This window comes from Platichthys flesus, unplaced genomic scaffold, assembly GCF_949316205.1.
Source record: "Platichthys flesus unplaced genomic scaffold, fPlaFle2.1 scaffold_71, whole genome shotgun sequence".
Lineage (NCBI taxonomy): Eukaryota > Metazoa > Chordata > Actinopteri > Pleuronectiformes > Pleuronectidae > Platichthys > Platichthys flesus.
In genome coordinates, this window is record NW_026910033.1 from 14,708 (window position 1) to 42,279 (window position 27,572).

At 41.5% G+C, this 27,572-nt stretch overlaps 1 protein-coding gene across 1 annotated transcript; it reads left to right on the top strand.

Moving 5' to 3' along the window:
• Nucleotides 1-9,157: 9,157 nt before the first annotated feature.
• LOC133950592 (protein NYNRIN-like) lies at nt 9,158-13,897 on the top strand. Its single transcript, XM_062384646.1, has one exon. The coding sequence runs from the start codon at nt 9,166-9,168 to the stop codon at nt 12,808-12,810; it is 3,645 nt and encodes a 1,214-aa protein (XP_062240630.1). The 5' UTR covers nt 9,158-9,165; the 3' UTR covers nt 12,811-13,897.
• Nucleotides 13,898-27,572: the final 13,675 nt, after the last annotated feature.

Genomic DNA, 27,572 nt, shown 5'->3' on the forward strand with positions numbered 1-27,572 from the left:
AGAAAAGCGCTGGAAACGGTGAGAGAAGCCTATTTTAGCAACTTTGGTTGAAATCTTCATGTTTTCATCACAGATCAGCCTAAGGTGCAGAAAAGCGCTGGAAACGGTGAGAGAAGCCTATTTTAGCAACTTTGGTTGAAATCTTCATGTTTTCATCACAGATCAGCCTAAGATGCAGAAAAGCGCTGGAAACGTTGAGAGAAGCCTATTTTAGCAACTTTGGTTGAAATCTTCATGTTTTCATCACAGATCAGCCTAAGGTGCAGAAAAGCGCTGGAAACGGTGAGACAAGCCTTCTTTAGCAACTTTGGTTGAAATCTTCATGTTTTCATCACAGATCAGCCTAAGGTGCAGAAAAGTGCTGGAAACGGTGAGATAAGCCTGTTTTAGCAACTTTGGTTGAAATCTTCATGTTTTCATCACAGATCAGCCTAAGGTGCAGAAAAGCGCTGGAAACGGTGAGAGAAGCCTATTTTAGCAACTTTGGTTGAAATCTTCATGTTTTCATCACAGATCAGCCTAAGGTGCAGAAAAGCCCTGGAAACGGTGAGAGAAGTCCTGTTTTAGCACCTTTGGTTGATGTTTGGAGGTTTCATGGACTAAAGCTGAAAATCAGTGCTGTTTGACTGCCATAATGAAATAGGGTCACTCATCAACGTATTTTCTCAAAAGGTCTGCAGTCATATTGCTTGATACTCACCATGCTTACAGTGGATGTTTATAATGAAAAAGGGTAATTTGAAATCTTGGTTTCAACTCTAAAGGAATTCTTTAAACAAATGATTTTAAGTTTTGGAATCCCAATGAAAAAGTTGCAACTGAACAGTTTTTTCAGTCTAAATGGCACAAGGTGCAGAAAAGCGCTGGAAACGGTGAGAGAAGCCTATTTTAGCAACTTTGGTTGAAATCTTCATGTTTTCATCACAGATCAGCCTAAAGTGCAGAAAAGCGCTGGAAACGGTGAGAGAAGCCTATTTTAGCAACTTTGGTTGAAATCTTCATGTTTTCATCACAGATCAGCCTAAGGTGAAGAAAAGCGCTGGAAACGGTGAGAGAAGCCTATTTTAGCAACTTTGGTTGAAATCTTCATGTTTTCATCACAGATCAGCCTAAGGTGTAGAAAAGCGCTGGAAACGGTGAGAGAAGCCTATTTTAGCAACTTTGGTTGAAATCTTCATGTTTTCATCACAGATCAGCCTAAAGTGCAGAAAAGCGCTGGAAACGGTGAGAGAAGCCTATTTTAGCAACTTTGGTTGAAATCTTCATGTTTTCATCACAGATCAGCCTAAGGTGAAGAAAAGCGCTGGAAACGGTGAGAGAAGCCTATTTTAGCAACTTTGGTTGAAATCTTCATGTTTTCATCACAGATCAGCCTAAGGTGTAGAAAAGCGCTGGAAACGGTGAGAGAAGCCTATTTTAGCAACTTTGGTTGAAATCTTCATGTTTTCATCACAGATCAGCCTAAGGTGCAGAAAAGCGCTGGAAACGGTGAGAGAAGCCTATTTTAGCAACTTTGGTTGAAATCTTCATGTTTTCATCACAGATCAGCCTAAGGTGCAGAAAAGCGCTGGAAACGGTGAGAGAAGCCTATTTTAGCAACTTTGGTTGAAATCTTCATGTTTTCATCACAGATCAGCCTAAGGTGCAGAAAAGCGCTGGAAACGGTGAGAGAAGCCTATTTTAGCAACTTTGGTTGAAATCTTCATGTTTTCATCACAGATCAGCCTAAGGTGCAGAAAAGCGCTGGAAACGGTGAGAGAAGCCTATTTTAGCAACTTTGGTTGAAATCTTCATGTTTTCATCACAGATCAGCCTAAGGTGCAGAAAAGCGCTGGAAACGGTGAGAGAAGCCTATTTTAGCAACTTTGGTTGAAATCTTCATGTTTTCATCACAGATCAGCCTAAGATGCAGAAAAGCGCTGGAAACGTTGAGAGAAGCCTATTTTAGCAACTTTGGTTGAAATCTTCATGTTTTCATCACAGATCAGCCTAAGGTGCAGAAAAGCGCTGGAAACGGTGAGACAAGCCTTCTTTAGCAACTTTGGTTGAAATCTTCATGTTTTCATCACAGATCAGCCTAAGGTGCAGAAAAGTGCTGGAAACGGTGAGATAAGCCTGTTTTAGCACCTTTGGTTGATGTTTGGAGGTTTCATGGACTAAAGCTGAAAATCAGTGCTGTTTGACTGCCATAATGAAATAGTGTCACTCATCAACGTATTTTCTCAAAAGGTCTGCAGTCATATTGCTTGATACTCACCATGCTTACAGTGGATGTTTATAATGAAAAAGGGTAATTTGAAATCTTGGTTTCAACTCTAAAGGAATTCTTTAAACAAATGATTTTAAGTTTTGGAATCCCCAATGAAAAAGTTGCAACTGAACAGTTTTTTCAGTCTAAATGGCACAAGGTGCAGAAAAGCGCTGGAAACGGTGAGAGAAGCCTATTTTAGCAACTTTGGTTGAAATCTTCATGTTTTCATCACAGATCAGCCTAAGGTGCAGAAAAGCGCTGGAAACGGTGAGAGAAGCCTATTTTAGCAACTTTGGTTGAAATCTTCATGTTTTCATCACAGATCAGCCTAAGGTGCAGAAAAGCGCTGGAAACGGTGAGAGAAGCCTATTTTAGCAACTTTGGTTGAAATCTTCATGTTTTCATCACAGATCAGCCTAAGATGCAGAAAAGCGCTGGAAACGTTGAGAGAAGCCTATTTTAGCAACTTTGGTTGAAATCTTCATGTTTTCATCACAGATCAGCCTAAGGTGCAGAAAAGCGCTGGAAACGGTGAGACAAGCCTTCTTTAGCAACTTTGGTTGAAATCTTCATGTTTTCATCACAGATCAGCCTAAGGTGCAGAAAAGTGCTGGAAACGGTGAGATAAGCCTGTTTTAGCAACTTTGGTTGAAATCTTCATGTTTTCATCACAGATCAGCCTAAGGTGCAGAAAAGCGCTGGAAACGGTGAGAGAAGCCTATTTTAGCAACTTTGGTTGAAATCTTCATGTTTTCATCACAGATCAGCCTAAGGTGCAGAAAAGCGCTGGAAACGGTGAGAGAAGCCTATTTTAGCAACTTTGGTTGAAATCTTCATGTTTTCATCACAGATCAGCCTAAGGTGCAGAAAAGCGCTGGAAACGGTGAGAGAAGCCTATTTTAGCAACTTTGGTTGAAATCTTCATGTTTTCATCACAGATCAGCCTAAGGTGCAGAAAAGCGCTGGAAACGGTGAGAGAAGCCTATTTTAGCAACTTTGGTTGAAATCTTCATGTTTTCATCACAGATCAGCCTAAGGTGCAGAAAAGCGCTGGAAACGGTGAGAGAAGCCTATTTTAGCAACTTTGGTTGAAATCTTCATGTTTTCATCACAGATCAGCCTAAGGTGCAGAAAAGCGCTGGAAACGGTGAGAGAAGCCTATTTTAGCAACTTTGGTTGAAATCTTCATGTTTTCATCACAGATCAGCCTAAGATGCAGAAAAGCGCTGGAAACGGTGAGAGAAGCCTATTTTAGCAACTTTGGTTGAAATCTTCATGTTTTCATCACAGATCAGCCTAAGGTGCAGAAAAGCGCTGGAAACGGTGAGAGAAGCCTATTTTAGCAACTTTGGTTGAAATCTTCATGTTTTCATCACAGATCAGCCTAAGGTGCAGAAAAGTGCTGGAAACGGTGAGATAAGCCTGTTTTAGCACCTTTGGTTGATGTTTGGAGGTTTCATGGACTAAAGCTGAAAATCAGTGCTGTTTGACTGCCATAATGAAATAGGGTCACTCATCAACGTATTTTCTCAAAAGGTCTGCAGTCATATTGCTTGATACTCACCATGCTTACAGTGGATGTTTATAATGAAAAAGGGTAATTTGAAATCTTGGTTTCAACTCTAAAGGAATTCTTTAAACAAATGATTTTAAGTTTTGGAATCCCCAATGAAAAAGTTGCAACTGAACAGTTTTTTCAGTCTAAATGGCACAAGGTGCAGAAAAGCGCTGGAAACGGTGAGAGAAGCCTATTTTAGCAACTTTGGTTGAAATCTTCATGTTTTCATCACAGATCAGCCTAAGGTGCAGAAAAGCGCTGGAAACGGTGAGAGAAGCCTATTTTAGCAACTTTGGTTGAAATCTTCATGTTTTCATCACAGATCAGCCTAAGGTGCAGAAAAGCGCTGGAAACGGTGAGAGAAGCCTATTTTAGCAACTTTGGTTGAAATCTTCATGTTTTCATCACAGATCAGCCTAAGGTGCAGAAAAGCGCTGGAAACGGTGAGAGAAGCCTATTTTAGCAACTTTGGTTGAAATCTTCATGTTTTCATCACAGATCAGCCTAAGGTGCAGAAAAGCGCTGGAAACGGTGAGAGAAGCCTATTTTAGCAACTTTGGTTGAAATCTTCATGTTTTCATCACAGATCAGCCTAAGGTGCAGAAAAGCGCTGGAAACAGTGAGAGAAGCCCATTTTAGCAACTTTGGTTGAAATCTTCATGTTTTCATCACAGATCAGCCTAAGGTGCAGAAAAGCGCTGGAAACGGTGAGAGAAGCCTATTTTAGCAACTTTGGTTGAAATCTTCATGTTTTCATCACAGATCAGCCTAAGGTGCAGAAAAGCGCTGGAAACGGTGAGAGAAGCCTATTTTAGCAACTTTGGTTGAAATCTTCATGTTTTCATCACAGATCAGCCTAAGGTGCAGAAAAGCGCTGGAAACGGTGAGAGAAGCCTATTTTAGCAACTTTGGTTGAAATCTTCATGTTTTCATCACAGATCAGCCTAAGGTGCAGAAAAGCGCTGGAAACGGTGAGAGAAGCCTATTTTAGCAACTTTGGTTGAAATCTTCATGTTTTCATCACAGATCAGCCTAAGGTGCAGAAAAGCAATGGAAACGGTGAGAGAAGCCTATTTTAGCAACTTTGGTTGAAATCTTCATGTTTTCATCACAGATCAGCCTAAGGTGCAGAAAAGCGCTGGAAACGGTGAGAGAAGCCCATTTTAGCAACTTTGGTTGAAATCTTCATGTTTTCATCACAGATCAGCCTAAGGTGCAGAAAAGCGCTGGAAACGGTGAGAGAAGCCTATTTTAGCAACTTTGGTTGAAATCTTCATGTTTTCATCACAGATCAGCCTAAGGTGCAGAAAAGCGCTGGAAACGGTGAGAGAAGCCTATTTTAGCAACTTTGGTTGAAATCTTCATGTTTTCATCACAGATCAGCCTAAGGTGCAGAAAAGCGCTGGAAACGGTGAGAGAAGCCTATTTTAGCAACTTTGGTTGAAATCTTCATGTTTTCATCACAGATCAGCCTAAGGTGCAGAAAAGCGCTGGAAACGGTGAGAGAAGCCTATTTTAGCAACTTTGGTTGAAATCTTCATGTTTTCATCACAGATCAGCCTAAGGTGCAGAAAAGCGCTGGAAACGGTGAGAGAAGCCTATTTTAGCAACTTTGGTTGAAATCTTCATGTTTTCATCACAGATCAGCCTAAGGTGCAGAAAAGCGCTGGAAACGGTGAGAGAAGCCTATTTTAGCAACTTTGGTTGAAATCTTCATGTTTTCATCACAGATCAGCCTAAGGTGCAGAAAAGCGCTGGAAACGGTGAGAGAAGCCTATTTTAGCAACTTTGGTTGAAATCTTCATGTTTTCATCACAGATCAGCCTAAGGTGCAGAAAAGCGCTGGAAACGGTGAGAGAAGCCTATTTTAGCAACTTTGGTTGAAATCTTCATGTTTTCATCACAGATCAGCCTAAGGTGCAGAAAAGCGCTGGAAACGGTGAGAGAAGCCTATTTTAGCAACTTTGGTTGAAATCTTCATGTTTTCATCACAGATCAGCCTAAGGTGCAGAAAAGCGCTGGATACGGTGAGAGAAGCCTATTTTAGCAACTGTAGTAGAAAAATTAACTAAGCAAGGTTGACAAACTATTTTGTATTTAGATAGTAAGCATTTGAAGCCTTGACAAGAGACTTTTATGACTTGAGCTGTTTTATGGTCGGGACTGTTAGTGTTGAAATACGTTGAGACCATTTGTTACTTAATTACCCATCAAAGGAAGGAGTGGATGTCTTCTTATCACCTAAGGAAACACATGTGAATCAGTTGCTAATGTTTAGATTCCTCTCCTTCCCCCACCCATGTATCTTTCCTGGATTGGTTCAGAAGGACAGCCCTAAATCCTCCTATATAAGATCTGTGTTTTTGACTGTTCTTCATCCTCACTCTGAGATCCTTGTGGTCTCCCTGTGTTGATCCTTTCTGCAGAAAGCCCCTTATTAAATACACGTAGATAACTTTGTTGTTTCCAGCCTCTTGTATCTCCAGATTTCCATCACAATTTGGTGTCAGAAGTGGGATTGCACGTCTGGACGGATCTGGACTCGGGTCAACGGTTGACCGATCATCTTGGAAAAAAAAGTTTCCAACCTTAACCTCCCCATACGGGTGAGATGCAGGGACTAAAGACCCGAGTCCCGGATCGTCTCAGCGCTGCGATCTATCTGGTGAGAATCTGAGATTTCAAGTGTAATATATACCAAGCAAAGCATAGTGTTACGGAGAAGTTGGTCTAAGAGGAACGGGATCCTCCAGACAGGTGAAAGCCCTGTAAATTTTTAACCAAGGTTTAGAAGAAACCTGGAAGGTAGACTGACGAGGTACCTTAAGGAGTTGTTTCGACTGCAACCACAGAGAGGACATAATACTGAGTGTATTTGCATTGTGTCAGACAACTCAAACAAAAAGCGCGCTATGTAGAGAACTTCTTTAGTGCACTATGATTTATGTTGGGTAGGCAGGATATTTAAAAGTGTATTAGAAAAAAAAAAAAAGAAAAAAAAAAAAAAAAAAAGAGACGAATTGAGAAATTAATTGAACAAGTAATTATAAGGAAATTACTACTGATTATTATATAGGGGATACTAAAGTGTTTTGAGGATATTAATATTATTACGTTTCCTATATTGCTCCTTACGAAAGTGTTTTTGGAGATTGATTAAAGATTTAAGATAACTAAAACTTAACATAATTTTTTTTTTTAATATGGGTAAAAGTAACAGTAAAGAAAAATTCGATGGAACTGATCTGAGTAGTCCTAATATGAATTTTATGCGAAGGAACTATGGTGACACAGCATTAAACCAGGTGAAAGTTTGGATGAATGAATGTGGGTTTCCAGAGGGGGGGAGTTTTAGCATGAGGCAGCTGAAACAGTTGAGACTAAAGTTAGAGGAGAAAGAAAGAGTGAAACATACATTTCAGGCAGAATGGAAGGGATATGGAATGTGGTTAGAAGAAGCACAACGTAGGGACAAAAAACAAACATTTGTAAAGACAGATAAACCCTCACAAGTGTCTCAGTGTTTCAAAATGCAGGATTCCGACCTCGACTCTGCCCCGCCAAGAAGACAACAACCTGCACAACTCCAAGCTGCACTGCAAGCGGATTTTCCACAGGCAGGAGCCCAAGCTCCACCACCTCTTCCACCTCTACCACCTTTGCCACCACCTCCTCAACCACCTCTTCCACCACTTCCTCCACCATACAACATTCCAGACCCGCAACCCCTTTCTCCACCTCACACCAGAGGAGGGGGACAATACGGACCGGGACAGGATCCGGCCCACAAGGTTTTGTGCCTCCCTATGGTTGAAGTGGCAGGACCAGATGGACATGCCATACTTGTGCACAGGCCGTGGACAACCAGTGATATCCAAGCAGCAATGAGTCATCTCCCTTCCCCATCAAATTCAGGGGGAGTGAAGTTTGCAGAGGAGCTTCTTGTCTTCTGCAGAGAATTCCGCCCCACAAGCTTTGAACTGAGACGATTGCTCATGGCTAAAATGGGTAATGGATGGGCAAAAATAGCAGCAGGATATCCACAACAAGACCTTAGAATGGTACATCCAGACTGGGATAATGCCGGAAATGCTGTATATATGAATGCCATTAATAATTTGGGTGGACGAATTGAAGCCGCATTCCCAGTGCGGATGGACATGACAAAGATTTCAGTGTGTAAGCAAGAAGAAGATGAGTCAGTTCACACCTACTTGACTCGCTTAACTGAAGCTCACAACACTCACAGTGGGTTGACTCCACCTCCTGATGTAAACGCAGCAGAAATAACACCATGGGAAGCCCACCTGAGAAATAGTTTCATCAACGGCCTAAGACTTGATGTTGCCAACCTGTTAAAACGCACATGCATCCAGTGGGACTCTGGAAAACTCAGCTTGATAGAATCACATGCAGTGCATGCTGAGAAATTAATCAGAGATGGAGACAAGAGGAAGAAGGAGAAAAGAGAGACTGATCTGCATCACGCCACATTGACCATGTTCGCGGGTGCACCTCGCGGGTATTCAAGAGGCCGAGGGCGCGGACGGAGTAGAGGAGGATTTCAAGGAAGAAGGGGAGATCCGAACATTTGTTTTTTCTGTGGAGAGAAGGGACATTGGGCAAAAGATTGTCCGGGGAGACAGCAACCTTACAATGCTGATTGAACCGAGGCGGGGGCGGAGGAGAGGGAGGAACCAGCATCTTTGGACACAGAACGAGACCGTGAGGAACACATCACACATCAAGAGGGTGAATGCACCACACCAACACAAACACCTATCACAGAAGTAAAAGATTTTTTAGAAAGAAAGACAAATTACTTATAGAAACATATGTTAAGTATCAATCAGATGCTTATGCTCATATGCCAACGCACACACTCACAGTGCTAGGGAAAGACATTACATTCCTTGTAGATTCAGGAGCAACACATTCAGTCATCAAGAGCAATATGTTTGAAACACCTCCTAAAATGAGTGGACGATTTGTTAGATCTGTGGGGGCTTCAGGAAGCACCGTGGTTGAAAAATTCACGACTCCTTTAATATGTAGGGATAGCGGCACAGGAAAATTTAAGTGTTCATTTTTGCTATCCTCATGTTGTCCAATTAATTTGATGGGAAGAGATGTAATGTGTCTTATGGGCATTTCTTTAATTTCCACCCCATCAGGTGTCGTAGTGGTCCGAACGGCTGATCTGGATCAACCACAGATTTACACATGCATTAAGTATAATGCTGATTCACTGCTATATGCATATGAATGGAAGCTCTGCTCATCTGTTGTCACCTCAATCAACACTGATCTAGTGTATAAGGCACATTTAGTCACACTAGGAACAGACACCACTTATATGCATCCAGAAGACTTACACTGCATTGCACACATACACGAAGGGAAAGATTCAGGATTTGAGAAAAGATGGTTTAGAGAAAGTTGTGTGAGAGAGAAGTTAACACTAAGTTGCATGTTCTGGAATGAACATAGATGTGCTGTTTCTGTAATTTTATCTAAACCAGAATATAAGTCACCCTCTCAGTTCCTTCACAGATATTCAGAGGTTGCTTCCCTTTATGACGTTCCTGATTCCCATCCACATGTCTCACTGTCAAAACACAAAAATGATGAATGGCAAGACTTGGGACCGTGGATAAAAAAATGTGTCCATGCTGACGTCTGGGAAAAGACATCAGATCCTTTGGTTCAGTATAATTCTGCTTTGAAAGTGTATAGAAAACGATTTACGTCTGTTGTTCACACATTCAGAACTGTTCAACTGGTACCAGACACATACACAGACACTCAGAATGCACATGCATATTTATATGACACAGACAACATTTCAGAAACACACCCGGCTCTAAAAGAGGTCCCTAAGACACTTTGGGCTCAAGGCAATCATGATGTGGGTTTAATTCGAAACATGAAACCTGTAGTCATCAAACCAAAATCCGACTACAGACCACATCAATCACAATATCCACTCAGACAGGAAGCCATCGATGGTATTACGCCAGTTTTCAACTCTCTATTGAAGGCAGGTGTAATTGTTCCTTGCAAGGATTCACCGGTGAGAACTCCGATTTTTCCGGTCAAGAAAGTTCGCGATGAATCACAACCTGATGATTGGCGATTTGTTCAAGATTTGAAAGCTGTCAATGCCGCAGTACAGCAGCGCGCTCCGTCGGTTCCAAATCCTTATACAATCCTTTCCCAAGTTCCGCCGGCTAGTAAATGGTTCTCTGTTGTTGATCTGGCAAATGCATTTTTTAGCGTTCAAATTGATAAAGACAGTCAATACTGGTTTGCATTTGAGTTCAACAGAGAAAGTTATACATTCACACGCCTGTGTCAGGGCTACTGTGAATCACCTACCATTTACAACCAGGCACTAAAAGACAGCTTGAGCTCATTAGAGATAACACCAGGAAGTGCACTTTTGCAATACGTTGACGATTTAATGATTTGTGCACCAACTAAAGAACAATGTGAAAAAGATACTGTAGCTCTCTTAAAACATTTAGATGCACAAGGCCACAAAGCAAGCCTGAAAAAATTGCAGTTTGTAAAAGAACAAGTTTCATTTTTAGGGCATGTGATCACAGCAGAGGGCAAATCCCTCTCCCCTAAGAGAGCATTAGCAATTCAAAATATTCCAAAACCTGTCACAAAGAAACAAGTGATGTCATTCCTGGGAATGTGTTCTTATTGTAGATCATTTATTCCTAATTATGCTGTCCTCGAGGCGCCCCTTAGCGCAATCGCACACGGGCAAGGCTTACAAGCATATAGCAAAGTGACATGGACTGATGACGCGGAGAAAGCTTTCACTGACTTGAAACTAACCTTACAAACGACTCCGACTTTAGGGCTACCCAACCCTGACCGACCTTTCACACAGGCTGTTGACGAAAAGGGGGGCTACATGACTTCAGTTCTCCTCCAGGAACATGGGGGCAAACAGAGACCTGTTGCATTTTTCTCAGCAAAACTTGATCCAGTTGCTGCAGGGCTGCCTACTTGTCTCAGAGCTGTAGCAGCGGCAGAGAAGGCTGTAATGGCATCCAGGGATTTAGTGGGGTACTCCCCACTCACCCTGTTGGTACCACATGCTGTGTCTATGATTTTGTTGGAACAAAAGACATCTCATTTGTCTGCTGCACGCTGGCTCCGTTATCATGCTATTCTGTTGGAAATGCCTAACATCACTGTGAAAAGATGTAATGTTCTTAACCCAGCTACTCTTCTTCCAACAGAAGGAGATGGTGAACAACATAATTGTGTAGTAACAATAACCGAAGTTTGTTCCCCCAGACCAGATTTACAGGAAACACCACTGCAGAATCCAGACCTTGAACTGTTTGTGGATGGATCAGCGTCTCGCAATTCAGACACAGGAGCAAATCAAGTTGGTTTCTCTGTGGTAACAGCACATGATACATTGATTGCACGACCTCTCCCTGCTTCCCTGTCTGCACAGGCAGCAGAGCTCACTGCTCTCATTGAAGCATGCAAATTGGCTAAGGGGAAAAGGGTTAACATCTACACTGACAGTAGATATGCATTTGGTGTAGTACATGATTTTGGCACGATTTGGAAACACAGAGAATTCCTTACATCATCAGGCAAACCAATTGCGCATCATGCTCTAGTGTCTCAGATGCTTGATGCTGTCCTCCTCCCCAAACAGGTTGCTGTATGTAAATGTGATGCTCACACTTCCAACAATGACCCAGTATCACAAGGAAATGCCAGGGCAGATGCAGCAGCGAAAGCAGCTGCTCGCCAGCCACTATCTGCTTCACACATCCTCTTACAGGTCGACCCCACCACCCCCACGGCTGACCTGCAAGACCTTCAACTTAGAGCAACAGCAGATGAGCGAGGACTTTGGAAGAGAAGTGGTTGCACACACACACATGGGGTGTGGGTGGGCCCTGAGGGGAAACCTTGTCTGCCAAAATATCTGTTTCCTCATTATGCAAAGTTAACGCATGGGAAGGATCATGTTTCAAAAGGATCAATGATGGCTGCTATTTCACAACATTGGTTCACTAAGGGGTTTTCTAGCTACGCTCAGAAGTTTTGTCAAGCATGCATGATTTGTGCTACTAACAACATTGGTAGAGGAATGCAGGCCCCACAAGCTGCACATCCTCCACCTGACAAACCATTTGATCATCTACAGATGGATTTTATTGAACTAACACCGAGTGAAGGGAAAAAATATTGCTTGGTTATAGTTGATATGTTTTCTAAATGGGTTGAAGTTTTCCCCACATCGAAACAAGACACAGGTGCCGTAGTTAAAGCGTTGATCACTGAACTTATTCCTAGATGGGGAATCCCGAGTAAAATCAGCAGTGACAACGGAACTCCTTTTGTTAGTGCTGCACTGAAACAAATGAGTAAGTATTTGGGCTTTGATCTGAGAAAACATTGTGCCTACCACCCAGCTAGTGCTGGAGCGGTGGAAAGAGAAAATGGCACGCTAAAAAACAAATTGGCAAAATGCTGTGAGGAAACTGGATTATCGTGGCCTAAGGCTCTCCCACTCGTTCTCATGCAAATGAGAATGAGGGTCAGACCAAAATATGGATTGAGCCCATTTGAGATTCTGTTCGGACGCCCAGCGAACACGGGCATTGGACCTGTTAAAAGACCAATGCCCTCAACATCTCTCTGTGAAGATGAAATGCTATGTTATTGTACAAATCTCTCTTCTGCTTTATCTGCCATCCACAAACAGGTAAAAGACGCACTCCCTACCCCGGCAACTGGACCACTTCATGACCTGAAGCCAGGCGACTGGGTTGTAGTAAAAGACCTAAGGCGGAAAAGTTGGCGACACAGACGCTGGACAGGACCGTACCAGATCCTTTTAACGACCCACACGGCGGTGAAGGTTGCTGAGAGGACAACATGGATTCATGCCAGTCACTGCAAGAGAGTCCCAGAACCAGAACATCCACCTGCTGCACCCACAATGAATGATTAAAGCAAAAGATCAGTGAAGAGGGGGCAGTGCTGACCAGTACAGCTGTTTATAATAAGTTGCTTCGGAGAATCACATGATACACACAACGCCGAGAAGACGACAAATGGAACGCTGACCTCTTCAGTCAGCTGGGTCTGAGTGGCAGTAGTGGAACTGTTCTCTTAATAATGATGACAGCGATCTCCTGCTGACTGACTCTAGATACGAATTTCGTTTTTGGAACATTCAAACCAATCTCCCAGGACAGTTCGCTTTGTGGGTCTCAAGCATCCTGTGTGATATGATGATTTGTTTTCCTTTGAAGCTACAGGAAGTGGTTGCTTGTTTGAACATGCCACACTTCTATTCGCACGTATGTCTCCCCCACATGGCACCTTTATACTCACAGTTTGGTTACTTTAGCCTCCATGAACCTTATAGGGAAGGCCAACTGTGTCCCTATTGTTTGTTCTGCCAGATGATTAGAATTAGATCTACAGTGACAACAAGATAAGGTGTGTTTCCCCTCCCTGAGTGGTTTCCTCCCCAGAACCCTTTGATAGTGATGAAGAATGTAATGTTGTTGTGTTGTCTGTCTAAATCTGCTTTTATCACTCCTTCCTCCCATTTAAAGAAGCATATTGCTGTGACAATGGCAGTTTGCCTAACACTACAGTGATGATGATGATGCATTTTGAAATCCTGGTGAATTGATGTATTTGATGTTTTACTGTAGATGTGCATTCTAATATGTTGTCATAAAATGACAAAAAGGAGGGAATTGTAGTAGAAAAATTAACTAAGCAAGGTTGACAAACTATTTTGTATTTAGATAGTAAGCATTTGAAGCCTTGACAAGAGACTTTTATGACTTGAGCTGTTTTATGGTCGGGACTGTTAGTGTTGAAATACGTTGAGACCATTTGTTACTTAATTACCCATCAAAGGAAGGAGTGGATGTCTTCTTATCACCTAAGGAAACACATGTGAATCAGTTGCTAATGTTTAGATTCCTCTCCTTCCCCCACCCATGTATCCTTCCTGGATTGGTTCAGAAGGACAGCCCTAAATCCTCCTATATAAGATCTGTGTTTTTGACTGTTCTTCATCCTCAGTCTGAGATCCTTGTGGTCTCCCTGTGTTGATCCTTTCTGCAGAAAGCCCCTTATTAAATACACGTAGATAACTTTGTTGTTTCCAGCCTCTTGTATCTCCAGATTTCCATCACACAACTTTGGTTGAAATCTTCATGTTTTCATCACAGATCAGCCTAAGGTGCAGAAAAGCGCTGGAAACGGTGAGAGAAGCCTATTTTAGCAACTTTGGTTGAAATCTTCATGTTTTCATCACAGATCAGCCTAAGGTGCAGAAAAGCGCTGGAAACGGTGAGAGAAGCCTATTTTAGCAACTTTGGTTGAAATCTTCATGTTTTCATCACAGATCAGCCTAAGGTGCAGAAAAGCGCTGGAAACGGTGAGAGAAGCCTATTTTAGCAACTTTGGTTGAAATCTTCATGTTTTCATCACAGATCAGCCTAAGGTGCAGAAAAGTGCTGGAAACGGTGAGATAAGCCTGTTTTAGCACCTTTGGTTGATGTTTGGAGGTTTCATGGACTAAAGCTGAAAATCAGTGCTGTTTGACTGCCATAATGAAATAGGGTCACTCATCAATTTATTTTCTCAAAAGGTCTGCAGTCATATTGCTTGATACTCACCATGCTTACAGTGGATGTTTATAATGAAAAAGGGTAATTTGAAATCTTGGTTTCAACTCTAAAGGAATTCTTTAAACAAATGATTTTAAGTTTTGGAATCCCCAATGAAAAAGTTGCAACTGAACAGTTTTTTCAGTCTAAATGGCACAAGGTGCAGAAAAGCGCTGGAAACGGTGAGAGAAGCCTATTTTAGCAACTTTGGTTGAAATCTTCATGTTTTCATCACAGATCAGCCTAAGGTGCAGAAAAGCGCTGGAAACGGTGAGAGAAGCCTATTTTAGCAACTTTGGTTGAAATCTTCATGTTTTCATCACAGATCAGCCTAAGGTGCAGAAAAGCGCTGGAAACGGTGAGAGAAGCCTATTTTAGCAACTTTGGTTGAAATCTTCATGTTTTCATCACAGATCAGCCTAAGGTGCAGAAAAGCGCTGGAAACGGTGAGAGAAGCCTATTTTAGCAACTTTGGTTGAAATCTTCATGTTTTCATCACAGATCAGCCTAAGGTGCAGAAAAGCGCTGGAAACGGTGAGAGAAGCCTATTTTAGCAACTTTGGTTGAAATCTTCATGTTTTCATCACAGATCAGCCTAAGGTGCAGAACAGCGCTGGAAACGGTGAGAGAAGCCTATTTTAGCAACTTTGGTTGAAATCTTCATGTTTTCATCACAGATCAGCCTAAGGTGCAGAAAAGCGCTGGAAACGGTGAGAGAAGCCTATTTTAGCAACTTTGGTTGAAATCTTCATTTTTTCATCACAGATCAGCCTAAGGTGCAGAAAAGCGCTGGAAACGGTGAGAGAAGCCTATTTTAGCAACTTTGGTTGAAATCTTCATTTTTTCATCACAGATCAGCCTAAGGTGCAGAAAAGCGCTGGAAACGGTGAGAGAAGCCTATTTTAGCAACTTTGGTTGAAATCTTCATTTTTTCATCACAGATCAGCCTAAGGTGCAGAAAAGCGCTGGAAACGGTGAGAGAAGCCTATTTTAGCAACTTTGGTTGAAATCTTCATTTTTTCATCCCAGATCAGCCTAAGGTGCACAAAAGCGCTGGAAACGGTGAGATAAGCCTGTTTTAGCACCTTTGGTTGATGTTTGGAGGTTTCATGGACTAAAGCTGAAAATCAGTGCTGTTTGACTGCCATAATGAAATAGGGTCACTCATCAACGTATTTTCTCAAAAGGTCTGCAGTCATATTGCTTGATACTCACCATGCTTACAGTGGATGTTTATAATGAAAAAGGGTAATTTGAAATCTTGGTTTCAACTCTAAAGGAATTCTTTAAACAAATGATTTTAAGTTTTGGAATCCCCAATGAAAAAGTTGCAACTGAACAGTTTTTTCAGTCTAAATGGCACAAGGTGCAGAAAAGCGCTGGAAACGGTGAGAGAAGCCTATTTTAGCAACTTTGGTTGAAATCTTCATGTTTTCATCACAGATCAGCCTAAGGTGCAGAAAAGCGCTGGAAACGGTGAGAGAAGCCTATTTTAGCAACTTTGGTTGAAATCTTCATGTTTTCATCACAGATCAGCCTAAGGTGCAGAAAAGCGCTGGAAACGGTGAGAGAAGCCTATTTTAGCAACTTTGGTTGAAATCTTCATGTTTTCATCACAGATCAGCCTAAGGTGCAGAAAAGCGCTGGAAACGGTGAGAGAAGCCTATTTTAGCAACTTTGGTTGAAATCTTCATGTTTTCATCACAGATCAGCCTAAGGTGCAGAAAAGCGCTGGAAACGGTGAGAGAAGCCTATTTTAGCAACTTTGGTTGAAATCTTCATGTTTTCATCACAGATCAGCCTAAGGTGCAGAACAGCGCTGGAAACGGTGAGAGAAGCCTATTTTAGCAACTTTGGTTGAAATCTTCATGTTTTCATCACAGATCAGCCTAAGGTGCAGAAAAGCGCTGGAAACGGTGAGAGAAGCCTATTTTAGCAACTTTGGTTGAAATCTTCATTTTTTCATCACAGATCAGCCTAAGGTGCAGAAAAGCGCTGGAAACGGTGAGAGAAGCCTATTTTAGCAACTTTGGTTGAAATCTTCATTTTTTCATCACAGATCAGCCTAAGGTGCAGAAAAGCGCTGGAAACGGTGAGAGAAGCCTATTTTAGCAACTTTGGTTGAAATCTTCATTTTTTCATCACAGATCAGCCTAAGGTGCAGAAAAGCGCTGGAAACGGTGAGAGAAGCCTATTTTAGCAACTTTGGTTGAAATCTTCATTTTTTCATCCCAGATCAGCCTAAGGTGCACAAAAGCGCTGGAAACGGTGAGATAAGCCTGTTTTAGCACCTTTGGTTGTAGTTTGGAGGTTTCATGGACTAAAGCTGAAAATCAGTGCTGTTTGACTGCCATAATGAAATAGGGTCACTCATCAACGTATTTTCTCAAAAGGTCTGCAGTCATATTGCTTGATACTCACCATGCTTACAGTGGATGTTTATAATGAAAAAGGGTCATTTGAAATCTTGGTTTCAACTCTAAAGGAATTCTTTAAACAAATGATTTTAAGTTTTGGAATCCCCAATGAAAAAGTTGCAACTGAACAGTTTTTTCAGTCTAAATGGCACAAGGTGCAGAAAAGCGCTGGAAACGGTGAGAGAAGCCTATTTTAGCAACTTTGGTTGAAATCTTCATGTTTTCATCACAGATCAGCCTAAGGTGCAGAAAAGCGCTGGAAACGGTGAGAGAAGCCTATTTTAGCAACTTTGGTTGAAATCTTCATGTTTTCATCACAGATCAGCCTAAGGTGCAGAAAAGCGCTGGAAACGGTGAGAAAAGCCTATTTTAGCAACTTTGGTTGAAATCTTCATGTTTTCATCACAAATCAGCCTAAGGTGCAGAAAAGCGCTGGAAACGGTGAGAGAAGCCTATTTTAGCAACTTTGGTTGAAATCTTCATGTTTTCATCACATATCAGCCTAAGGTGCAGAAAAGCGCTGGAAACGATGAGAGAAGCTTATTTTAGCAACTTTGGTTGAAATCTTCATGTTTTCATCACAGATCAGCCTAAGGTGCAGAAAAGCGCTGGAAACGGTGAGAGAAGCCTATTTTAGCAACTTTGGTTGAAATCTTCATGTTTTCATCACAGATCAGCCTAAGGTGCAGAAAAGCGCTGGAAACGGTGAGAGAAGCCTATTTTAGCAACTTTGGTTGAAATCTTCATGTTTTCATCACAGATCAGCCTAAGGTGCAGAAAAGCGTTGGAAACGGTGAGAGAAGCCTATTTTAGCAACTTTGGTTGAAATCTTCATGTTTTCATCACAGATCAGCCTAAGGTGCAGAAAAGCGCCGGAAACGGTGAGAGAAGCCTATTTTAGCAACTTTGGTTGAAATCTTCATGTTTTCATCAAAGATCAGCCTAAGGTGCAGAAAAGCGCTGGAAACGGTGAGAGAAGCCTATTTTAGCAACTTTGGTTGAAATCTTCATTTTTTCATCCCAGATCAGCCTAAGGTGCACAAAAGCGCTGGAAACGGTGAGATAAGCCTGTTTTAGCACCTTTGGTTGATGTTTGGAGGTTTCATGGACTAAAGCTGAAAATCAGTGCTGTTTGACTGCCATAATGAAATAGGGTCACTCATCAACGTATTTTCTCAAAAGGTCTGCAGTCATATTGCTTGATACTCACCATGCTTACAGTGGATGTTTATAATGAAAAAGGGTCATTTGAAATCTTGGTTTCAACTCTAAAGGAATTCTTTAAACAAATGATTTTAAGTTTTGGAATCCCCAATGAAAAAGTTGCAACTGAACAGTTTTTTCAGTCTAAATGGCACAAGGTGCAGAAAAGCGCTGGAAACGGTGAGAGAAGCCTATTTTAGCAACTTTGGTTGAAATCTTCATGTTTTCATCACAGATCAGCCTAAGGTGCAGAAAAGCGCTGGAAACGGTGAGAGAAGCCTATTTTAGCAACTTTGGTTGAAATCTTCATGTTTTCATCACAGATCAGCCTAAGGTGCAGAAAAGCGCTGGAAACGGTGAGAGAAGCCTATTTTAGCAACTTTGGTTGAAATCTTCATGTTTTCATCACAAATCAGCCTAAGGTGCAGAAAAGCGCTGGAAACGGTGAGAGAAGCCTATTTTAGCAACTTTGGTTGAAATCTTCATGTTTTCATCACATATCAGCCTAAGGTGCAGAAAAGCGCTGGAAACGGTGAGAGAAGCTTATTTTAGCAACTTTGGTTGAAATCTTCATGTTTTCATCACAGATCAGCCTAAGGTGCAGAAAAGCGCTGGAAACGGTGAGAGAAGCCTATTTTAGCAACTTTGGTTGAAATCTTCATGTTTTCATCACAGATCAGCCTAAGGTGCAGAAAAGCGCTGGAAACGGTGAGAGAAGCCTATTTTAGCAACTTTGGTTGAAATCTTCATGTTTTCATCACAGATCAGCCTAAGGTGCAGAAAAGCGCTGGAAACGGTGAGAGAAGCCTATTTTAGCAACTTTGGTTGAAATCTTCATGTTTTTATCACAGATCAGCCTAAGGTGCAGAAAAGCGCTGGAAACGGTGAGAGAAGCGTATTTTAGCAATTTTGGTTGAAATCTTCATGTTTTCATCACAGATCAGCCTAAGGTGCAGAAAAGCGCTGGAAACGGTGAGAGAAGCCTATTTTAGCAACTTTGGTTGAAATCTTCATGTTTTCATCACAGATCAGCCTAAGGTGCAGAAAAGCGCTGGAAACGGTGAGAGAAGCTTATTTTAGCAACTTTGGTTGAAATCTTCATGTTTTCATCACAGATCAGCCTAAGGTGCAGAAAAGCGCTGGAAACGGTGAGAGAAGCCTATTTTAGCAACTTTGGTTGAAATCTTCATGTTTTCATCACAGATCAGCCTAAGGTGCAGAAAAGCGCTGGAAACGGTGAGAGAAGCCTATTTCAGCAACTTTGGTTGAAATCTTCATGTTTTCATCACAGATCAGCCTAAGGTGCAGAAAAGCGCTGGAAACGGTGAGAGAAGCCTATTTTAGCAACTTTGGTTGAAATCTTCATTTTTTTCATCACAGATCAGCCTAAGGTGCAGAAAAGCGCTGGAAACGGTGAGAGAAGCCTATTTTAGCAACTTTGGTTGAAATCTTCATGTTTTCATCACAGATCAGCCTAAGGTGCAGAAAAGCGCTGGAAACGGTGAGAGAAGCCTATTTTAGCAACTTTGGTTGAAATCTTCATGTTTTCATCACAGATCAGCCTAAGGTGCAGAAAAGCGCTGGAAACGGTGAGAGAAGCCTATTTTAGCAACTTTGGTTGAAATCTTCATGTTTTCATCACAGATCAGCCTAAGGTGCAGAAAAGCGCTGGAAACGGTGAGAGAAGCCTATTTTAGCAACTTTGGTTGAAATCTTCATGTTTTCATCACAGATCAGCCTAAGGTGCAGAAAAGCGCTGGAAACGGTGAGAGAAGCCTATTTTAGCAACTTTGGTTGAAATCTTCATGTTTTCATCACAGATCAGCCTAAGGTGCAGAACAGCGCTGGAAACGGTGAGAGAAGCCTATTTTAGCAACTTTGGTTGAAATCTTCATGTTTTCATCACAGATCAGCCTAAGGTGCAGAAAAGCGCTGGAAACGGTGAGAGAAGCCTATTTTAGCAACTTTGGTTGAAATCTTCATTTTTTCATCACAGATCAGCCTAAGGTGCAGAAAAGCGCTGGAAACGGTGAGAGAAGCCTATTTTAGCAACTTTGGTTGAAATCTTCATTTTTTCATCACAGATCAGCCTAAGGTGCAGAAAAGCGCTGGAAACGGTGAGAGAAGCCTATTTTAGCAACTTTGGTTGAAATCTTCATTTTTTCATCACAGATCAGCCTAAGGTGCAGAAAAGCGCTGGAAACGGTGAGAGAAGCCTATTTTAGCAACTTTGGTTGAAATCTTCATTTTTTCATCCCAGATCAGCCTAAGGTGCACAAAAGCGCTGGAAACGGTGAGATAAGCCTGTTTTAGCACCTTTGGTTGATGTTTGGAGGTTTCATGGACTAAAGCTGAAAATCAGTGCTGTTTGACTGCCATAATGAAATAGGGTCACTCATCAACGTATTTTCTCAAAAGGTCTGCAGTCATATTGCTTGATACTCACCATGCTTACAGTGGATGTTTATAATGAAAAAGGGTCATTTGAAATCTTGGTTTCAACTCTAAAGGAATTCTTTAAACAAATGATTTTAAGTTTTGGAATCCCCAATGAAAAAGTTGCAACTGAACAGTTTTTTCAGTCTAAATGGCACAAGGTGCAGAAAAGCGCTGGAAACGGTAGTGAGAGAAGCCTATTTTAGCAACTTTGGTTGAAATCTTCATGTTTTCATCACAGATCAGCCTAAGGTGCAGAAAAGCGCTGGAAACGGTGAGAGAAGCCTATTTTAGCAACTTTGGTTGAAATCTTCATGTTTTCATCACAGATCAGCCTAAGGTGCAGAAAAGCGCTGGAAACGGTGAGAAAAGCCTATTTTAGCAACTTTGGTTGAAATCTTCATGTTTTCATCACAAATCAGCCTAAGGTGCAGAAAAGCGCTGGAAACGGTGAGAGAAGCCTATTTTAGCAACTTTGGTTGAAATCTTCATGTTTTCATCACATATCAGCCTAAGGTGCAGAAAAGCGCTGGAAACGATGAGAGAAGCTTATTTTAGCAACTTTGGTTGAAATCTTCATGTTTTCATCACAGATCAGCCTAAGGTGCAGAAAAGCGCTGGAAACGGTGAGAGAAGCCTATTTTAGCAACTTTGGTTGAAATCTTCATGTTTTCATCACAGATCAGCCTAAGGTGCAGAAAAGCGCTGGAAACGGTGAGAGAAGCCTATTTTAGCAACTTTGGTTGAAATCTTCATGTTTTCATCACAGATCAGCCTAAGGTGCAGAAAAGCGTTGGAAACGGTGAGAGAAGCCTATTTTAGCAACTTTGGTTGAAATCTTCATGTTTTCATCACAGATCAGCCTAAGGTGCAGAAAAGCGCCGGAAACGGTGAGAGAAGCCTATTTTAGCAACTTTGGTTGAAATCTTCATGTTTTCATCAAAGATCAGCCTAAGGTGCAGAAAAGCGCTGGAAACGGTGAGAGAAGCCTATTTTAGCAACTTTGGTTGAAATCTTCATTTTTTCATCCCAGATCAGCCTAAGGTGCACAAAAGCGCTGGAAACGGTGAGATAAGCCTGTTTTAGCACCTTTGGTTGATGTTTGGAGGTTTCATGGACTAAAGCTGAAAATCAGTGCTGTTTGACTGCCATAATGAAATAGGGTCACTCATCAACGTATTTTCTCAAAAGGTCTGCAGTCATATTGCTTGATACTCACCATGCTTACAGTGGATGTTTATAATGAAAAAGGGTCATTTGAAATCTTGGTTTCAACTCTAAAGGAATTCTTTAAACAAATGATTTTAAGTTTTGGAATCCCCAATGAAAAAGTTGCAACTGAACAGTTTTTTCAGTCTAAATGGCACAAGGTGCAGAAAAGCGCTGGAAACGGTGAGAGAAGCCTATTTTAGCAACTTTGGTTGAAATCTTCATGTTTTCATCACAGATCAGCCTAAGGTGCAGAAAAGCGCTGGAAACGGTGAGAGAAGCCTATTTTAGCAACTTTGGTTGAAATCTTCATGTTTTCATCACAGATCAGCCTAAGGTGCAGAAAAGCGCTGGAAACGGTGAGAGAAGCCTATTTTAGCAACTTTGGTTGAAATCTTCATGTTTTCATCACAAATCAGCCTAAGGTGCAGAAAAGCGCTGGAAACGGTGAGAGAAGCCTATTTTAGCAACTTTGGTTGAAATCTTCATGTTTTCATCACATATCAGCCTAAGGTGCAGAAAAGCGCTGGAAACGGTGAGAGAAGCTTATTTTAGCAACTTTGGTTGAAATCTTCATGTTTTCATCACAGATCAGCCTAAGGTGCAGAAAAGCGCTGGAAACGGTGAGAGAAGCCTATTTTAGCAACTTTGGTTGAAATCTTCATGTTTTCATCACAGATCAGCCTAAGGTGCAGAAAAGCGCTGGAAACGGTGAGAGAAGCCTATTTTAGCAACTTTGGTTGAAATCTTCATGTTTTCATCACAGATCAGCCTAAGGTGCAGAAAAGCGCTGGAAACGGTGAGAGAAGCCTATTTTAGCAACTTTGGTTGAAATCTTCATGTTTTCATCACAGATCAGCCTAAGGTGCAGAAAAGCGCTGGAAACGGTGAGAGAAGCGTATTTTAGCAATTTTGGTTGAAATCTTCATGTTTTCATCACAGATCAGCCTAAGGTGCAGAAAAGCGCTGGAAACGGTGAGAGAAGCCTATTTTAGCAACTTTGGTTGAAATCTTCATGTTTTCATCACAGATCAGCCTAAGGTGCAGAAAAGCGCTGGAAACGGTGAGAGAAGCTTATTTTAGCAACTTTGGTTGAAATCTTCATGTTTTCATCACAGATCAGCCTAAGGTGCAGAAAAGCGCTGGAAACGGTGAGAGAAGCCTATTTTAGCAACTTTGGTTGAAATCTTCATGTTTTCATCACAGATCAGCCTAAGGTGCAGAAAAGCGCTGGAAACGGTGAGAGAAGCCTATTTCAGCAACTTTGGTTGAAATCTTCATGTTTTCATCACAGATCAGCCTAAGGTGCAGAAAAGCGCTGGAAACGGTGAGAGAAGCCTATTTTAGCAACTTTGGTTGAAATCTTCATTTTTTTCATCACAGATCAGCCTAAGGTGCAGAAAAGCGCTGGAAACGGTGAGAGAAGCCTATTTTAGCAACTTTGGTTGAAATCTTCATTTTTTTCATCACAGATCAGCCTAAGGTGCAGAAAAGCGCTGGAAACGTTGAGAGAAGCCTATTTTAGCAACTTTGTTTGAAATCTTCATTTTTTCATCACAGATCAGCCTAAGGTGCAGAAAAGCGCTGTAAACGGTGAGAGAAGCCTATTTTAGCAACTTTGGTTGAAATCTTCATTTTTTTCATCACAGATCAGCCTAAGGTGCAGAAAAGCGCTGGAAACGGTGAGAGAAGCCTATTTTAGCAACTTTGGTTGAAATCTTCATGTTTTCATCACAGATCAGCCTAAGGTGCAGAAAAGCGCTGGAAACGGTGAGAGAAGCCTATTTTAGCAACTTTGGTTGAAATCTTCATGTTTTCATCACAGATCAGCCTAAGGTGCAGAAAAGCGCTGGAAACGGTGAGAGAAGCCTATTTTAGCAACTTTGGTTGAAATCTTCATTTTTTTCATCACAGATCAGCCTAAGGTGCAGAAAAGCGCTGGAAACGGTGAGAGAAGCCTATTTTAGCAACTTTGGTTGAAATCTTCATTTTTTTCATCACAGATCAGCCTAAGGTGCAGAAAAGCGCTGGAAACGTTGAGAGAAGCCTATTTTAGCAACTTTGTTTGAAATCTTCATTTTTTCATCACAGATCAGCCTAAGGTGCATAAAAGCGCTGGAAACGGTGAGAGAAGCCTATTTTAGCAACTTTGGTTGAAATCTTCATGTTTTCATCACAGATCAGCCTAAGGTGCAGAAAAGCGCTGGAAACGGTGAGAGAAGCCTATTTTAGCAACTTTGGTTGAAATCTTCATGTTTTCATCACAGATCAGCCTAAGGTGCAGAAAAGCGCTGGAAACGGTGAGAGAAGCCTATTTTAGCAACTTTGGTTGAAATCTTCATGTTTTCATCACAGATCAGCCTAAGGTGCAGAAAAGCGCTGGAAACGGTGAGAGAAGCCTTTTTTAGCAACTTTGGTTGAAATCTTCATGTTTTCATCACAGATCAGCCTAAGGTGCAGAAAAGCGCTGGAAACGGTGAGAGAAGCCTATTTTAGCAACTTTGGTTGAAATCTTCATTTTTTTCATCACAGATCAGCCTAAGGTGCAGAAAAGCGCTGGAAACGGTGAGAGAAGCCTATTTTAGCAACTTTGGTTGAAATCTTCATGTTTTCATCACAGATCAGCCTAAGGTGCAGAAAAGCGCTGGAAACGGTGAGAGAAGCCTATTTTAGCAACTTTGGTTGAAATCGTCATGTTTTCATCACAGATCAGCCTAAGGTGCAGAAAAGCGCTGGAAACGTTGAGAGAAGCCTATTTTAGCAACTTTGGTTGAAATCTTCATGTTTTCATCACATATAAGCCTAAGGTGCAGAAAAGCGCTGGAAACGGTGAGAGAAGCCTATTTTAGCAACTTTGGTTGAAATCTTCATGTTTTCATCACAGATCAGCCTAAGGTGCAGAAAAGCGCTGGAAACGGTGAGAGAAGCCTATTTTAGCAACTTTGTTTGAAATCTTCATGTTTTCATCACAGATCAGCCTAAGGTGCAGAAAAGCGCTGGAAACGGTGAGAGAAGCCTATTTTAGCAACTTTGGTTGAAATCTTCATGTTTTCATCACAGATCGGCCTAAGGTGCAGAAAAGCGCTGGAAACGGTGAGAGAAGCCTATTTTAGCAGCTTTGGTTGAAATCTTCATGTTTTCATCACAGATCAGCCTAAGGTGCAGAAAAGCGCTGGAAACGGTGAGAGAAGCCTATTTTAGCAACTTTGGTTGAAATCTTCATGTTTTCATCACAGATCAGCCTAAGGTGCAGAAAAGCGCTGGAAACGGTGAGAGAAGCCTATTTTAGCAACTTTGGTTGAAATCTTCATGTTTTCATCACAGATCAGCCTAAGGTGCAGAAAAGCGCTGGAAACGGTGAGAGAAGCCTATTTTAGCAACTTTGGTTGAAATCTTCATGTTTTCATCACAGATCAGCCTAAGGTGCAGAAAAGCGCTGGAAACGGTGAGAGAAGCCTATTTTAGCAACTTTGGTTGAAATCTTCATGTTTTCATCACAGATCAGCCTAAGGTGCAGAACAGCGCTGGAAACGGTGAGAGAAGCCTATTTTAGCAACTTTGGTTGAAATCTTCATGTTTTCATCACAGATCAGCCTAAGGTGCAGAAAAGCGCTGGAAACGGTGAGAGAAGCCTATTTTAGCAACTTTGGTTGAAATCTTCATTTTTTCATCACAGATCAGCCTAAGGTGCAGAAAAGCGCTGGAAACGGTGAGAGAAGCCTATTTTAGCAACTTTGGTTGAAATCTTCATTTTTTCATCACAGATCAGCCTAAGGTGCAGAAAAGCGCTGGAAACGGTGAGATAAGCCTATTTTAGCAACTTTGGTTGAAATCTTCATTTTTTCATCACAGATCAGCCTAAGGTGCAGAAAAGCGCTGGAAACGGTGAGAGAAGCCTATTTTAGCAACTTTGGTTGAAATCTTCATTTTTTCATCCCAGATCAGCCTAAGGTGCACAAAAGCGCTGGAAACGGTGAGATAAGCCTGTTTTAGCACCTTTGGTTGATGTTTGGAGGTTTCATGGACTAAAGCTGAAAATCAGTGCTGTTTGACTGCCATAATGAAATAGGGTCACTCATCAACGTATTTTCTCAAAAGGTCTGCAGTCATATTGCTTGATACTCACCATGCTTACAGTGGATGTTTATAATGAAAAAGGGTCATTTGAAATCTTGGTTTCAACTCTAAAGGAATTCTTTAAACAAATGATTTTAAGTTTTGGAATCCCCAATGAAAAAGTTGCAACTGAACAGTTTTTTCAGTCTAAATGGCACAAGGTGCAGAAAAGCGCTGGAAACGGTGAGAGAAGCCTATTTTAGCAACTTTGGTTGAAATCTTCATGTTTTCATCACAGATCAGCCTAAGGTGCAGAAAAGCGCTGGAAACGGTGAGAGAAGCCTATTTTAGCAACTTTGGTTGAAATCTTCATGTTTTCATCACAGATCAGCCTAAGGTGCAGAAAAGCGCTGGAAACGGTGAGAGAAGCCTATTTTAGCGACTTTGGTTGAAATCTTCATGTTTTCATCACAGATCAGCCTAAGGTGCAGAAAAGCGCTGGAAACGGTGAGAGAAGCCTATTTTAGCAACTTTGGTTGAAATCTTCATGTTTTCATCACAGATCAGCCTAAGGTGCAGAAAAGCGCTGGAAACGGTGAGAGAAGCCTATTTTAGCAACTTTGGTTGAAATCTTCATGTTTTCATCACAGATCAGCCTAAGGTGCAGAAAAGCGCTGGAAACGGTGAGAGAAGCGTATTTTAGCAATTTTGGTTGAAATCTTCATGTTTTCATCACAGATCAGCCTAAGGTGCAGAAAAGCGCTGGAAACGGTGAGAGAAGCCTATTTTAGCAACTTTGGTTGAAATCTTCATGTTTTCATCACAGATCAGCCTAAGGTGCAGAAAAGCGCTGGAAACGGTGAGAGAAGCCTATTTTAGCAACTTTGGTTGAAATCTTCATGTTTTCATCAAAGATCAGCCTAAGGTGCAGAAAAGCGCTGGAAACGGTGAGAGAAGCCTATTTTAGCAACTTTGGTTGAAATCTTCATGTTTTCATCACAGATCAGCCTAAGGTGCAGAAAAGCGCTGGAAACGGTGAGAGAAGCCTATTTCAGCAACTTTGGTTGAAATCTTCATGTTTTCATCACAGATCAGCCTAAGGTGCAGAAAAGCGCTGGAAACGGTGAGAGAAGCCTATTTTAGCAACTTTGGTTGAAATCTTCATTTTTTTCATCACAGATCAGCCTAAGGTGCAGAAAAGCGCTGGAAACGGTGAGAGAAGCCTATTTTAGCAACTTTGGTTGAAATCTTCATTTTTTTCATCACAGATCAGCCTAAGGTGCAGAAAAGCGCTGGAAACGTTGAGAGAAGCCTATTTTAGCAACTTTGTTTGAAATCTTCATTTTTTCATCACAGATCAGCCTAAGGTGCAGAAAAGCGCTGTAAACGGTGAGAGAAGCCTATTTTAGCAACTTTGGTTGAAATCTTCATTTTTTTCATCACAGATCAGCCTAAGGTGCAGAAAAGCGCTGGAAACGGTGAGAGAAGCCTATTTTAGCAACTTTGGTTGAAATCTTCATTTTTTTCATCACAGATCAGCCTAAGGTGCAGAAAAGCGCTGGAAACGGTGAGAGAAGCCTATTTTAGCAACTTTGGTTGAAATCTTCATGTTTTCATCACAGATCAGCCTAAGGTGCAGAAAAGCGCTGGAAACGGTGAGAGAAGCCTATTTTAGCAACTTTGGTTGAAATCTTCATGTTTTCATCACAGATCAGCCTAAGGTGCAGAAAAGCGCTGGAAACGGTGAGAGAAGCCTA